The sequence below is a fragment of the Ochotona curzoniae genome, unplaced genomic scaffold (assembly GCF_017591425.1).
Source record: "Ochotona curzoniae isolate NIBS_2020 unplaced genomic scaffold, NIBS_Ocur_1.0 contig_21, whole genome shotgun sequence".
In the NCBI taxonomy this organism is placed as follows: Eukaryota; Metazoa; Chordata; class Mammalia; order Lagomorpha; family Ochotonidae; genus Ochotona; species Ochotona curzoniae.
Genome location: NW_024465322.1, coordinates 3,225,937 through 3,239,588, shown reverse-complemented (window position 1 = coordinate 3,239,588; position 13,652 = coordinate 3,225,937). Strand labels below are relative to the sequence as shown.

General features: G+C 40.5%; 1 protein-coding gene across 5 annotated transcripts in view; it reads left to right on the top strand.

The window, feature by feature from the left end:
• PTPN12 (protein tyrosine phosphatase non-receptor type 12) overlaps positions 1-13,652 on the top strand; it is a 52,765-nt gene that overhangs the window by 26,427 nt on the left and 12,686 nt on the right. For all 5 annotated transcript variants that reach the window (XM_040971211.1, XM_040971198.1, XM_040971201.1 and 2 more), the window contains 9 exons: positions 1,505-1,600; positions 3,151-3,189; positions 4,518-4,589; positions 4,955-5,014; positions 7,178-7,320; positions 8,985-9,051; positions 9,466-9,543; positions 9,661-9,759; positions 12,258-12,343. In XM_040971211.1, coding sequence (XP_040827145.1) covers positions 1,505-1,600; positions 3,151-3,189; positions 4,518-4,589; positions 4,955-5,014; positions 7,178-7,320; positions 8,985-9,051; positions 9,466-9,543; positions 9,661-9,759; positions 12,258-12,343 — 740 coding nt within the window. The remainder of the gene's footprint in view (positions 1-1,504; positions 1,601-3,150; positions 3,190-4,517; positions 4,590-4,954; positions 5,015-7,177; positions 7,321-8,984; positions 9,052-9,465; positions 9,544-9,660; positions 9,760-12,257; positions 12,344-13,652) is intronic.

The window sequence follows — 13,652 nt, the reverse complement described above, 5'->3', positions numbered from 1 at the left end:
AACTGAACGAGCCTAGGCCCGGCCGCTGCACCACACACGTTGTTTCCAGGGTTTCTTGATAATATTCCACTAAACGTGCTTGTTGTTTTGATGAATTTCTTAGGATAGATGATAAGGGCCGAAATGAGGAATTGCTAGTAATACTGATTTGACGTTTTCTGAAGTACACTAAAGTTACGTGGCACGTAGCGCTGTTTCGTGTGGTCACCCAAACCCAACGCTAGCTACACTTTATTCCAAAGCAGCCACATTTTTTTGCGTCGTCTCCAGTAAAGATGGATACAGATGCTATATAAGTTTTTCTGTTTTCGTGTATTTCTCCGCATAACAGTTTAATATTCGCTGCTTCCTCAGTACATATTTCAGCATGTTATCTATTGATTCTCTAAGTGTAAGAGTTATTAAAGTTAATATTTCCTCCCTCAACACTGAACTGTCATGATTGCAAACAAAGCTTTCTTTTCCAACAAGATTCACTTTTTTAAAGATTGAGGAAAAACCCAAGATTTATTGGGAAAAACTAACAGGATTATCGTGTCAGATGTTGTCACTGTTCATATCCTTCAATGAGAGTGTGTACGTTTTGTTTTTAAACTAACTCATAAAAGTCGGAGAAAAGGCATTCATGTCCGCCGACTCCCTCCACGTGTCCAGAGCTGCCAGGGTGGGAGCCAAGGCCCGGGGACTGGATCAGTGTAGATTTCCTAGGTAGGAAGGGCAGGGATCCAAGCATTCCAGCCATCAGTGCTGCCTTTGTGATTCCCGCCAGCAGCTAGGATTGGGAGCTGGAGCATGACGTGTAACGCAGGGCCTCCTGTGGGTCTGGGCATCTTAACCGCTCAGCCAAACGCATGTCCCTCCCAAGTAAGCTCTGCTGAGCCGAGTGAGTGACTGAAGGCAGCGATGGGGAAAAACGCTAGCGAAGAATGGCTGAGCGGCTTGAGTATTATTTTTAACGTCCGATTATGTAGTTACATTTCTGCCACAGTTAGTGCTGTTGATTAGATACTGGCTTTTGTTTTCAGTTCCTAGGTAAGCCTGGTTTTCATACCTCATAAACACGCAAAATCAATAATGATCACCAAACGTTAAATGATTTGAATAGATTTTGTCATGCTTTGGTCTACTCAAACAAACAGAGGTAGATCTTCATCAGCTGTGTGTGTCACTCTCCAGATGGCTGCGACAGCCAGGGCTGGGCAGGGCAAGGTCAGGAGCCAGGAGCTTCATCCAGTTGTGTAGAGGCCCACACACTTGAACCACCTCTGCTACGTTTTGCAGGACTTTGTCAGGGAGTTGGCTCAGAAGTGGAGCTGCTGGGATATGAACCGGCACTCAGACAGAAGCCAGCATCATGGCGGGACATTACCTCCCATGATGCCAGCCCCAGGAATGCTTCAGATGAAAACGATCAGAGTACTAATAAAATTTGACATCTTCAAATTGAAGTAATGAAGTATTTTTGGTAACGTGACAAACGTATTTTGCTTTTTAATCTTTTTAGGGCGTCTATGGGCCAAAAGCGTATGTGGCAACCCAAGGACCTTTAGCAAATACAGTAATAGACTTTTGGAGGATGATATGGGAGTACAATGTTGTAGTAAGTAATTTATTTTCTGTAATGTTTCTTGAGAAGTATTATGTGTAATGACCTAAGGCATCTTGTGTGAATGAGAGAACTTTTTAGCCATAACGGTATGTTAAACCATCACTAATAAGAGTTTCGTAAGTCTTGTCATAAGTTAGTAACTAGCCAGACAAATGCCAAATAACTTATAACGGGCAGAAATGCCTCGTTAAGCCCCTTTGAGTCCTTCTGCCCAGAAAATACGAATTTAAGCACTTAACTGTGCATTGTTTCATGAAGTATACAAGGATTGGCAGGTAGACACACCCAGCCTGCTGAAGCTCATTCAGTTAGAAACATGTCAGGCCATTGACATTCCAATTAGACAGGTGGTTAGATAAAGAGAAGTAGTGCATCTTTAGGTTTTAGGTTTGGAAGCCAGGAGTTAAGTGAGATAGGATTCTACGCAGAGTTGCCCTGCACTACAGCACATCACTGCTGGCATCCAGATGGTGCCATGGTGATGACTCTGCGTGGTAGATATGGGACGTGGGTCCTATGGAGCTCACGTAGCCGCCACGAGCGTTGTGATGGGCTTGTTCTGTGATGTCAGAGCAATTCTTCTAAGCTTTGAAAGATTAATGAAACAGGGAAGAAATTCAACTTCTATGGCTTGCTATTATTATTGACTGAAATTGAATATTGGGAAAGGAGCATAAAGACTTTGGGTGATAGGAACATCCTTTATGTGACAGAGTTTGTGCTGTGTTTGTATATGTGTGTATATATATATATTTGTCAGAGTGTGGAAAATGTTCACCTAGGATCTCTGCTTTTTTATCCTACATAAAATTTACCCTAAGGGAAAGGAAGATATCCAGTATCAAAATTACTGAATCTCAAATAATTATATGTATGCTGAAGTTTTTAGGAGAGCAGTTGGCTTTGAAATGCAATTTTTAAAAGATGGATTGAGTGAGACAGCTATGTGATAAAATATATATAGTGAAATGTTAAAGGTAGAATATAGATAATCTGTAAAATTCTTGGAGTTTTGCTATAAGTTTGAAAGTTTGCATTGTAAGATGTTAGGGATGAAAACAATTTAAAGATTATCCATTTAAGAGTTAGAAAGAGACAGAGGGATTGGTTTTCCATTTCCTGATTTTCTTACCAGATAGCCGGGATGGCCAGGAATGAGCGAGGCCAAAGTTGGAAGCCAGGAGCTTTTTCTGGGCCTCCCACGGGGGTGGCAGGGGCCCAGGCCCTGGTTCGTCTGCCCCTGCTTTTCCCAGGCCAGTAGCAGAGAGCTGCCTGGATTGAACTGGCACCCATATGGGATCTGGTGCTAAGACGGTTGGTTTTACCTGGTAAGCCACAACGCCAGCCCCAGTTGAGCCCATTTTATTTTGTGATATTTGGAACTTGTAGTTTTAATCATTTCTAAACTCATGCTTTCAATATCAAAACTACTTTTTTGTACAAACCGAGTATACATTATGCTCAAAGGAAAAAGTAATTCCTGAAGCTTGTCTTTGATTTGAAAAAGTAAATTTGTGTTTAACTGATATCCTCTTTTATAGATCATTGTAATGGCCTGTCGAGAATTTGAGATGGGAAGGGTAAGTATCCTGCCCAGTGCTTAAAATGATTTTATTATTTCATAGTTTATTTCATCTGTAGGTTAATTAATCCTGATGTCTTTACTATGTTGTCATTCTTATAGTCTGAACTCAAGTTAGATACATTCATTTATATACTGTTTTCCTGGCTTCAATAAAATTTCTTAGGTTTTTTTTTGAAGATTTATTTACTTTTACTAAAAGGCAGATTTTACACAAAGAGAGAGATCTTCCATCCACTGGTTCACTCTTCAAATGGCCACAACAGCCATAGTTGAGCTGAGATCCAGGAACAACTTCTGGGTCTCCCGCACAGATGCAGGGTCCCAAGGCTTGAACCGTCCTCCACTGCCTCTGCAAGCCACAGGCAGGGGTGGGTGGAAAGCATGGCTGCCGGGGCATGCCCTGGCACTTGGCATGGGATGCTAGCAGTGACAGGCCCAAGATTAGCTTGCTGTTCTGTCACAATGACTCCTCAGTTATGTTTTTTCATGGTAAATAAATTACATAGTGATTTTATTTACAATATTATATGAATTTGTTAGTAAACAAAATAAATTTTGTTTTTATTAAATCCTTTTCAATAAAGGATGTTGCAAGAACATAAGGGCAGACTGAACCATCTTCCATTGGCTGGTTCACTCCCCAAGTGGTTGCAATGGCCGGAGTTGATCTGATCTTTCTGACTCTCCTGTCTCTAAATTTAAAAAGAGAGTCCTGTGATTTTAAACCTCTATTATATGTTTTTCCTTGTAAGCAATGTTTGCAACTCCTTACAAGTAGTTATATATTTGGACCCATGGACATTTAATTAGAAATTTGTGAACTGGTGCATTTAACTGAAGTGTCACTTAGCAGCTTCCATTTTACTGGTTCTTGTTAAACTTGAATCATTTCTTAACAGTTGAGTCACTGTTTATATATGAAGTGAGATTTTTCACTCGCTTCCCCAGCTTCGTAAAATGAGGAAGCTAAGCAAAAATTGAGTGTTCTCTTTACCTGTTTAAAGTGGAAAGCTACAGGGAGAAACTGGCCACCCTTTCTGAAGTTCTCAAGTAAAATTGGGTAGTTAAGATACTAGTTTGCGCTTGTCGAAGATTTTTTTGCCACTGGCAGAACATTTGAAACACACTCTTACTGAGCATGTGCCATTACAGTAGTGCAGTATTAACATTGAGAATTACAGCAGAGAGAATCGTCTGAGCAGGATAGCGGATGTGGTTGTGCTGTTGGGAAGGAGTGTCAAGGTGATCGGCAGGACTCCAGCTGTTTGTGGATGGGTGAGAAAGTCAGTCCGGGTTGCTAACTAACCTTTCCTTTGACTACAGAAAAAATGTGAACGCTACTGGCCCTTGTATGGAGACGACCCTATAACCTTCGCACCGTTTAAAATTTCTTGTGTAAGTATTTGTTTCTGCATAAAGGATTTGAATAGAAAACTGGCATGGTAGACTAGTGGATAATTGAATTGTAACATGCCTGCCCTAATAACTATGAGATTGAGATGATGGAGACTTTATGCCAGATAATATGCACTATTTACTAGTCCCCGCCCCCCCAATTGTCTTAGCTGTCTTCACATCCTTTTTGATAAACGTGAGAACTTCACGCTCGCTCATTATCATCTGGCAAATTGAAATAAAATCACGTGGTTTAAAAAATTTAAAAACATCTAAGTACAACTTAGATAAGCAAATGGATGGCTTTGGAAGTTTTTCTATTATTAAATGTTTTCACTGATGTTCAGATGTGTCTCTGTCTCCAGGAAGATGAACAAGCAAGAACAGACTATTTCATCAGGACGCTTTTACTTGAATTTCAGAATGTAAGTCACTTCTCAAATAGTAGATTACGTATGAATAGCGTACGGCTTACATAGTTAAGAAAATGTGACCGTTTTTAAACTTGTATAAATAATGAAGAAAAGCACATTATGTTTTACTTAATATGTTGAGCCTCACGCTCATCAAAATATGTAGTGAAGTAATTTAAATTGTAACTAAGAACGATATTCTTATTAAATAGCTGCATTGGAATAATTACGCTTTCTTTGCCACAGTTTTCCAGTGAGCATATTGCAGTGTTGTTATATAATTGTAACTCATTAATTAGTAGATTTTTTAAAAGATTACCATGAACACTCAGCCTTCCTTTAGATAATGTTTTTAACTTGAAGCCTCTTGATTTCATTATTAAGGGTTATATAAAATGATAGTGCTCTTTAAAAAATCAGAAATCGTATGGATATTAAAAAATGCTTGTCCTCGTGGCTCTGTGTTTATCACTTAAGTTTGAACCCACGTGAGTACTGGCGTGTGGCTGTGCAGCGCACTGCCCTGCCCCTTGGCAGCCAGAGTTCCAGTACTTACTCCGCCTGCCCTCACAGCTCACATCCCTCTAGATCTGTAGGCATAGTGATAAGGAGCGGACGGAATTGCTGTCGTGTGTCAGGCACCTTAATCCTCTTGCCTTTATGAAAGCACCTGTTACCATCTACATTGCAAGTAGATGACCAGACAGAAGCCTTGAAAAGTTACCTAAAGCTACCAAGGAAACTGCAGGACACAAACAGTTTTGCTTGAAATAACTGCAAGAATAACTCTCTTATTTGTATCCCAAAAAGATTTTGTTTATGTGGATTGTGCCTTTGAATATTTACTATGAATAAGGCAGATAATTTTTAAAGACATAAGCATACATTCCATTATCTGTTGAAGAAAAAAGCCAGATAGTATATTAACATTTTTCTCAAAGTAGTGTGGTACTCCCGGCCACTTGTCAAAAATGGTTCCATGTGTGTATTTCAAGAACCACTGGCTGTAATAAGACAAATGGGATTGGAGTTGCACAGATGTGCCTTTTTTCCCATTTGATCATTGAATAGTCTTTTAATTACAACAGGTTTTTATGAAGATTTATTTATTTTTATTGCAAAGTCAGATATACAGAAAGGAGGAGAGACAGTGAGGAAGATCTTCCATCCGTTGATTCACTCCCCAAAAGGACACAACGGCCAGAGCTGAGCAGATCCGAAGCCAGGAGCCAGGAACTTCTTCCAGATCTCCCACATGGGTACAGGATCCTGAGTCTTTAGGCCGTTCTCAACTGCTTTCCCTGGCCGCAAGCAGAGAGCTGGATGGGAAGCGGGGCCACTGGGATATGAACCAGTGCCCATATGGGATCCCAGCATGTGCAAGGCTAGGACTGTAGACGCTAGACTACCACGCTGGGCCCAATAGATTTTTTTGAAGGTTAATTTATTTGATACTACATTTGATCTTAGCCAAAAGGCTGATTGCTTTGTTTGAAAGGCAGTGTTATGGAGAGAGAAGACACCACAATTCCCACCCCAAATGACTGTAATTGCTGAGGGAGAAACAGAGCTTTTCCAGTCTGTGGGTTCACTCCCTAAATGGCCACAGTGGCCAAGGGAGGTGAACGAGTCCTTAGCCAGGAGCTCCGAGTGGGTGCAGAAGCCCAGGCACGTGGGCCGTCCTCTACTGCTTTCCCAGGAGCGTGAGTGGGGAGCTGGATCTGAAGTGCAATAACTGGGATTCAGGCAGGTGTCCGTGTGGGGTGCATGGCACCGGCGCCAACAATAGGTTTCTTGCGTGGTACTCAGTGTATTACTCACCACATTTAATTGTATGAATTTAGTTAAATAACGTATTAATCATTAATGAGAACATTCTAGAAGTAAGGCCATCTGGGAAAACAGTCATCTTTGACACTTCTGTGAGACTTTAGGAATGTTGCTTCAAGTTTTCATCTCAGTTTCCTTAACCATAAAATGAGAAGTAGCAATGCCTTCCTCGTGAGGATGAAACAAATGGTTGTATAGAAACTTGTTAAATAAGCTTTCACTAACAGTAGGCTATTACCTTGTAAAAAAATGTAATACCTGACCAAATATCTTAGATATGTCAGTTAAGTGACGTTAAAATTTGCAAATATATTTTCATAACTGTTGGATGTGCTTTTCTTAAAGGAATCTCGGAGGCTGTATCAGTTTCATTATGTAAACTGGCCAGACCATGATGTCCCTTCGTCATTTGATTCTATTCTAGACATGATAAGCTTAATGAGGAAATATCAAGAACATGAAGATGTGCCCATTTGTATTCACTGCAGGTATAAAAGGGTTTTAAGTTTGATGCTGATTTTATTCCTCCTTTTGTGACAGTCCTGAATAAATTGACGCCTTGTAAAAATTGATGTAATCGCTATTGGACTATTGCACTAAAATATAAATTCATCTGCTTGAATGGTAGAATGCTATAAAATTAAGCTTTACTATTCCGTGCATGTAGTTTAATCAGTATCCATTACACCTTGCTTTTGAAGTCAAATATTGTATTTATGTTAACTGAAAAAAAGTCTCACAGAAGCCATTTTATGGGTAGAAATATTGAAACTCAAACATTATTTTATGATTGGTAAATATGTTTTTCTTTGGAGACTAAAGGTTGTTTTAGGGTATGAAGATAAATTACTGATTTTAAAGTCACTTCCCTTCAAACGGTGTCCAGGTAGCTTTCCCGTCTCATGAGTGCCGGAATGAGATGTTTTTAATACAACAGGTGTACATTTATAAGGTCCTGTTGCTCAAGAAACCGTCAGTTCTGTGACGTGTCAATATCTAATAGACATTAAGAATTTTAAAAGTGTGTCGCAGCTGAAAGAGGAGATTGCTGTTAAAAAGCCATTGATAAAAAAGATGAACGCTAATTTTAGAGCTCTTAAGATATAAATGTAAAAGTATATTGTGGAACTGATGCAAACTCGGTGAAGAACCTCAAATGCCCACATTTATACCACTGGCATGGCATGGAGTTATGTATGCCTAGACATTATTAGGCATTCTTATTAAATTGCATTTTATTGCTACAAATGTTGCCTGGGCTTAATGATTTTTTTTTCTTTTTTGAAGATTTATTTTTATTTGAAGGGCAGAGGTACAGAGAACCTTGCGTCCCCTGCAGCATTCCCGCAGCGACTGCAGGGTCAGTGGCTTGCCAGCCTTCCCCCGTCTCTCCGACGTGGGTTCAGGGCCCAGGACCTGGCCGTCTTCTGCTGCTTTCCCCAGGAGATCAGCAGGAAGCTGGAACTGAAGCGGGGCAGCTAGGAAGCTGGCATTGCAGGCGGCTTACTCATCGTGCCACAGCATCAGCCCCAAACGATGACTAACCCAATGCTTAGTACACACAGTGATGGGTTTTCCATATCTTAAGTCTGCCTGTGTTTTGATGTAAATACATTTGAAATTTTTAATCCTGTGTAAATCTGATAGTTTCATAATTCATTGTTGAGGTGTGCTTCGACGGTCTTTCCCCTAGCACAGCACTGTATTCAAAAATTGTGGTAGAGCTTTTACCTTGAATGTGAAGGTCTTGATTAACTTTCCATTTCCATTTCTCCTCTCTCTGTAACTCTGCCTTTCACTAAATGAAAAATAAATCATATATATATAGAGAGAATTTTACTTTATGTTCTTCAAGTCCTGTTACTCCAGGAGGTCAGCATTTTTTATTCTTCTAATGAAATCACTGCTGGTATGCGAGCTTCATCTCCGAACTCCTGACCCTTTAGCATCCTGAAATCTTGCAGTGTTTTCTCCTCTACTCTAAAACACAGGAGCCATGTTGAGATTGGAATAAATTTATCTCTGCATGGTATTATTAATCAGAAAGTAGAATGTTGCCAAAATCTTTGTTTTGTTTCTAAACGTGAACATATTGACTCGTAATTCTTTTATACGGAAGTCAAATTATTCTTTTCAAACTTTCTGTCCTTAGTGCAGGCTGCGGAAGGACAGGTGCGATTTGTGCCATAGATTATACGTGGAATCTACTCAAAGCTGGGGTAAGAATAATTTTTATTCAACATCACATCCAACTGATCTATTACAACTTTCAAAAGTGAAAGATCACTTGCCAGAAATTGTAACTTTTTATGTAAGTTATTTTTTTCAGAAGCAGTTTTCTGTGTCAGAAATAAAGGTAGAGAAAATGAATAAATACTGCATCAGGGTAAACAGGATAACATCAGGGTAAACAGGATCATAGTGCCTTTTTAGGTGAACATCTGTCTCCTCTTAGGACTGGGAATCGAGCTCTGGCTCTGCCCATGATGCCAAGCACAGTGCCTATCGGATACGCTGGCGTGCTCGTGTCCTTGCCATTTACCCAGCATGCCTGTAAGGCAGCTAGACAAAATGAAAGAGTATTTCACTGTTTGCTGTATGGTTGTTGCAAGTTTCTATATTCTTTGTTTTAGAAAATACCGGAGGAGTTTAATGTATTTAATTTAATCCAAGAAATGCGGACGCAGAGGCATTCGGCAGTACAAACGAAGGTAGCTCTTTTGAGTTTCAAATTGTTAAACTATATTTTTATCAATGATTTTTTTGATTTGGGAGTTTTCCTTTTTTTTTTTAATTTCTTTTCACTTTATTTTTCCTCTCCCTGACAGGAGCAATATGAGCTTGTTCATAGAGCCATCGCTCAGCTGTTTGAAAAACAGCTACAACTCTATGAAATTCCTGAAGCCCAGGGAACTGCTGATGGGCTGGTAGGTATCCCTGGCCTGTAGCTTTAAGACACCTTGATGTTTTACCAAGATGTACGATCTAGCTTTTACCTGTCATCTTTCTATCTAACATGAAACTGTCCATGATGGGTATTCTTATTTAAAATAGGTGTCATTAGCTTATTTGCTTCTATAATGATGCATGTTTAATAGCTCAAGTACAAATTAAATGATATTCTAAATAAAATGTAGCTAGGAAAAAGCATCTTATATTATAAAGTCATAGCATTCATTATTGTGTCCAAATTACCTTTTTTTAAAAATGTACTGTATTCTGTCTTTTCCAGCCCAGAGGTGAGTGAAAACTAGACTGAACTGAGAGTCTAGCTGAGTTGGTTTTGTTCTTGGTCATGATAGCATTCATTTTGTCGTTATTTGTATATTAATTTTTTTAATTTGGAAATATGGAACTGAAATTAAGTACCTTTTTGGCTTGTAATTCACCCAGAGTTATTTTTAAAGATTTAAATTGAATATTCAAAAATACCATATTCTCAAGTTTCTGCTTCTGTTTTCTCCAGTCTGTTGTTCCCTGTTTGGCTTTTGTTTTTGTTTTTAATAAGATGTTGTTGCTTATTTGAAAGAGTTCACAGAGAGGAGGTGAGAAACAGATCCTTGATATGCTGATCCATTCCCCCACATGGTCAAAGCAGCCAAGCTGGGAGGCCGGGATCCCAGACACTTGGGCCGCCTTCTGTGGCCTTCCCTTGCACACCAGAGCAGCTCTCCAGGATGGAGTCTAACGTGCTGTACTACCACGCTGCCCTCTCATTCCCTGTCAAGGTGCAAAGCTTTATCATTAAACCATCCAACACTGGTTCGTGAGACTAGGAATGGGTATTCTTGCTACCCTTTACGTTGATGCTTCTGATCCGGCTTTCTGCTAATGTGCCTGGGACAGCAGCAGAGGTTGGCTCAAATGCCTGGTCCCTGAACCCCACATGGGAGACCCAAATGAGGCTCCTGGCTTCTGTTGGCCCAGCACTGGCCATTTTGTTCTAAACTACAGCTGATGATATAGCCTTAAATATTTGATAATTATATTCAGGTCGTTTTTTCTTTGTGGCCTTTCATATAGCTGTTATTGTCAATGCTAGTATCAGGGCCTGGCACGTTGGCTCAAATGGCTAATCCTCCACCTTACAAACGCCGGGATCCCATGTGGGTGCCAATACATGTACTGGCTGTTCCACTTCCCATCCGTCTCCCTGCTCATGGTTTGGGAAGGCGGCAGAGGATGGTCTAAAGCCTTGTGATTTGCACCTGCATGGGAGATCCAGAAGAAGCTCTTGGCTCCTGGCTTTAGCTCAGCTCAGCTCCAGCCATTAAAGCCATTTGGGGAGTGAGCCAGTGGATGGAAGGTCTTTCTCTCTGTCTCCTCTGTAAATCTGCCTTAGTAACAATAAATGAATCTTTATAAAAAGAAAAATACTATCATACAAAATAAACAAACTGCTTAAAATAGCAATACATTGGAACTGAATCCTGACTGGGTCATTTAAATTCTAAAATTCTTTCCACTTTTAAAACCTGGTGCTTGCTTCAGCTGATTATGCAAGTAGCTGGAAGGCTGTATGGATTGCAACAACGTGGCTCTGAACAGTGCACATAATAAGAATGGATCAGAAAACATAAGAGTGTAGCCATTACTGAGGTTGATACTAGGTTATCCAAAAAGCACAGTGTGGGTTCTTGGACCAGGAGGCTTCTTAGAGCTTCTTGGGCAACGAATGCCTACTCATTCTTCATTTTTCATTGCCACATTTCGTTCCCTTTATCAGATGAACGTGCTCACAAAGTTTTAACTCTTCAGAAGTTCGTTGTCCTGCCTCTGGCGCTTTCTGCTAATGACTGCATCCCCTCGCATCCCCTCAGCCATGGAGCCTTTCCCCGTTGGCCCTTGTGCGCATTGGACTGCAAATGCCCTCACCATTTCTGCTCTTTCCACTGCTGTGTCTTCCTCCTCTTCCTGAATTCTTTCTGATTTTGTTCTTTTCAAAATGTTGGCCATCCATCAGTGCCCTTCCACATCCCAACTTAATATTCTAAACTTAGTAATATTTCTTACATTTTTAACATTTTCACCTGTAATAACAGCCCCTTTCCTTGAGTTTGTAACAGTTTTGTAGTACTGATTAAACCACTTTATTGCTTTATTATTATGTTTTAACCCAGGGATAGGGAACTATTTTTTTCTGCCAAGGGCCATTTGAATATTTATGACATCATGCACAGGCAATTCAGAATTGTCAGCTTAAAAATTAGCCAGCTATGAATGTATTGTGTTTCTTTAGTGTTGCCGTGGCAGGGTCAGACTGGATGGTTTCTCAGTCCTTGCTGGCCCCTGGACCAGGCCTTCCTCTGCCCTGTCTTTAAGTATCTGCTGGAGTGCGCACCTTTCCTTTAGTTTACTTGGAACATGAGAAAGACAAATTGGTTTTCCTCTAACTTAACTGAAGCTCTTCTTTTTCCCCTGCCAGAATGAATTGAACACTGAGAATACAGTCAGCTCTGTAGATCCTGAGAAACAAGACTCCCCTCCCCCAAAGCCACCCAGGACGCGCAGGTATCGCATGCCTCTTCCTTGAAATAATGCTTTTGTTCTGCGCAGTGTTAATTAAAATGACGTATTTTGGTTATTTCCAAGTTCCCCTCATTAACTGTTCCGGATGTGGCGTATGTACGGAGTCTGATCTGTCACTGATACTCTAAAAATTTTGTTGCGCTTTGGAAAATCTCTCCATATGACACTGTGCCAGAACGGAGACGCAGCCAAGACTGAACTATAGCTCATGTTCTTAGTATAAATTACAGAAAAAAACTTCAGTTGCTCTAAAGATTTCCTTCTTTCTCATGATGACTTGAACAGGTGATATCTTGCCAAAAATTGCATGTGCTTTGAAGTTCTGTGGAGCTGTTAGTAGCGTTGCAATCTAGCAAAGAAAACTGTGTTTCTCGTTAGTTATTCCTCGCCTTCATTCCAAGATGATTTCGTCTTCTCAGTCACATGTAGTCCTGGGCCCTTCCCTGCTTCGTCTCTTTCAGGATAGCTGCCAGGCCACTTAAATGGTGGTAGGAGAAGAAGGCATAGGCGGAAGGATGCCCTTGGAAATCTGTTATTTTAGCTTGGAGTTTTCAGTGAGTCACTTTAATCCTTGAGTGTTTCTTGTTTGTGTAGGTATTATCCTAAACATTAAGTGAAATTATTAAAATATTTATAGTATCTTTTCTTAAAACTGACCAAAACAGTTTTTTTTTTTAAGGTTTATATGTTTTACTTAAAAGTCAGAATTACAAAGAAAAGAGAAAGAGATTGTCCATCAGCTGGTTCACTCCTCAAAAGGCCTCTGTGGCAGAGCCTGTCCAGCACTGGGAACCAGGAGCTGCCTCTAAGCCTCTCGTGAGGGTTAAGGGACCAAGGACTTGGGCCACACTCTGCTGACCTCCCAGGACCGTTACCTGGGAGCTGGATCAGATGTGGAGCAGCTGGGACATGAACCAGTGCCACAGGTGGAGGATTACCACACTACGCCACCACAGTAGCCCTTCAAAGCTGTATTGTTTTACTCAAGGCTAGCCAGCTCTTGCCCTGTTTAAAGTAGTAGAAGTTGACTAGAGTTGGGTGAAGTGGCTAGGACTGGGTCTTGGCATTTAGTTGCTGATGCCAATGTCTCACTGATGAGCTCGCCACTCTTCACCCTTCCTACAGAAGTAAAGGTAGAGATTGTCTATAAAGGGATATCCTGCGTGTGACAAGAGCTCCTGTGTATCCTGGAATCAAGATGCTTTTTCATGCTTATTTTGTTGGATTTCAAATTTTAACTTCAGTATTTGCCAGGTCATGAACTGGATTCAGTTCTACTTTTCAGCATTGT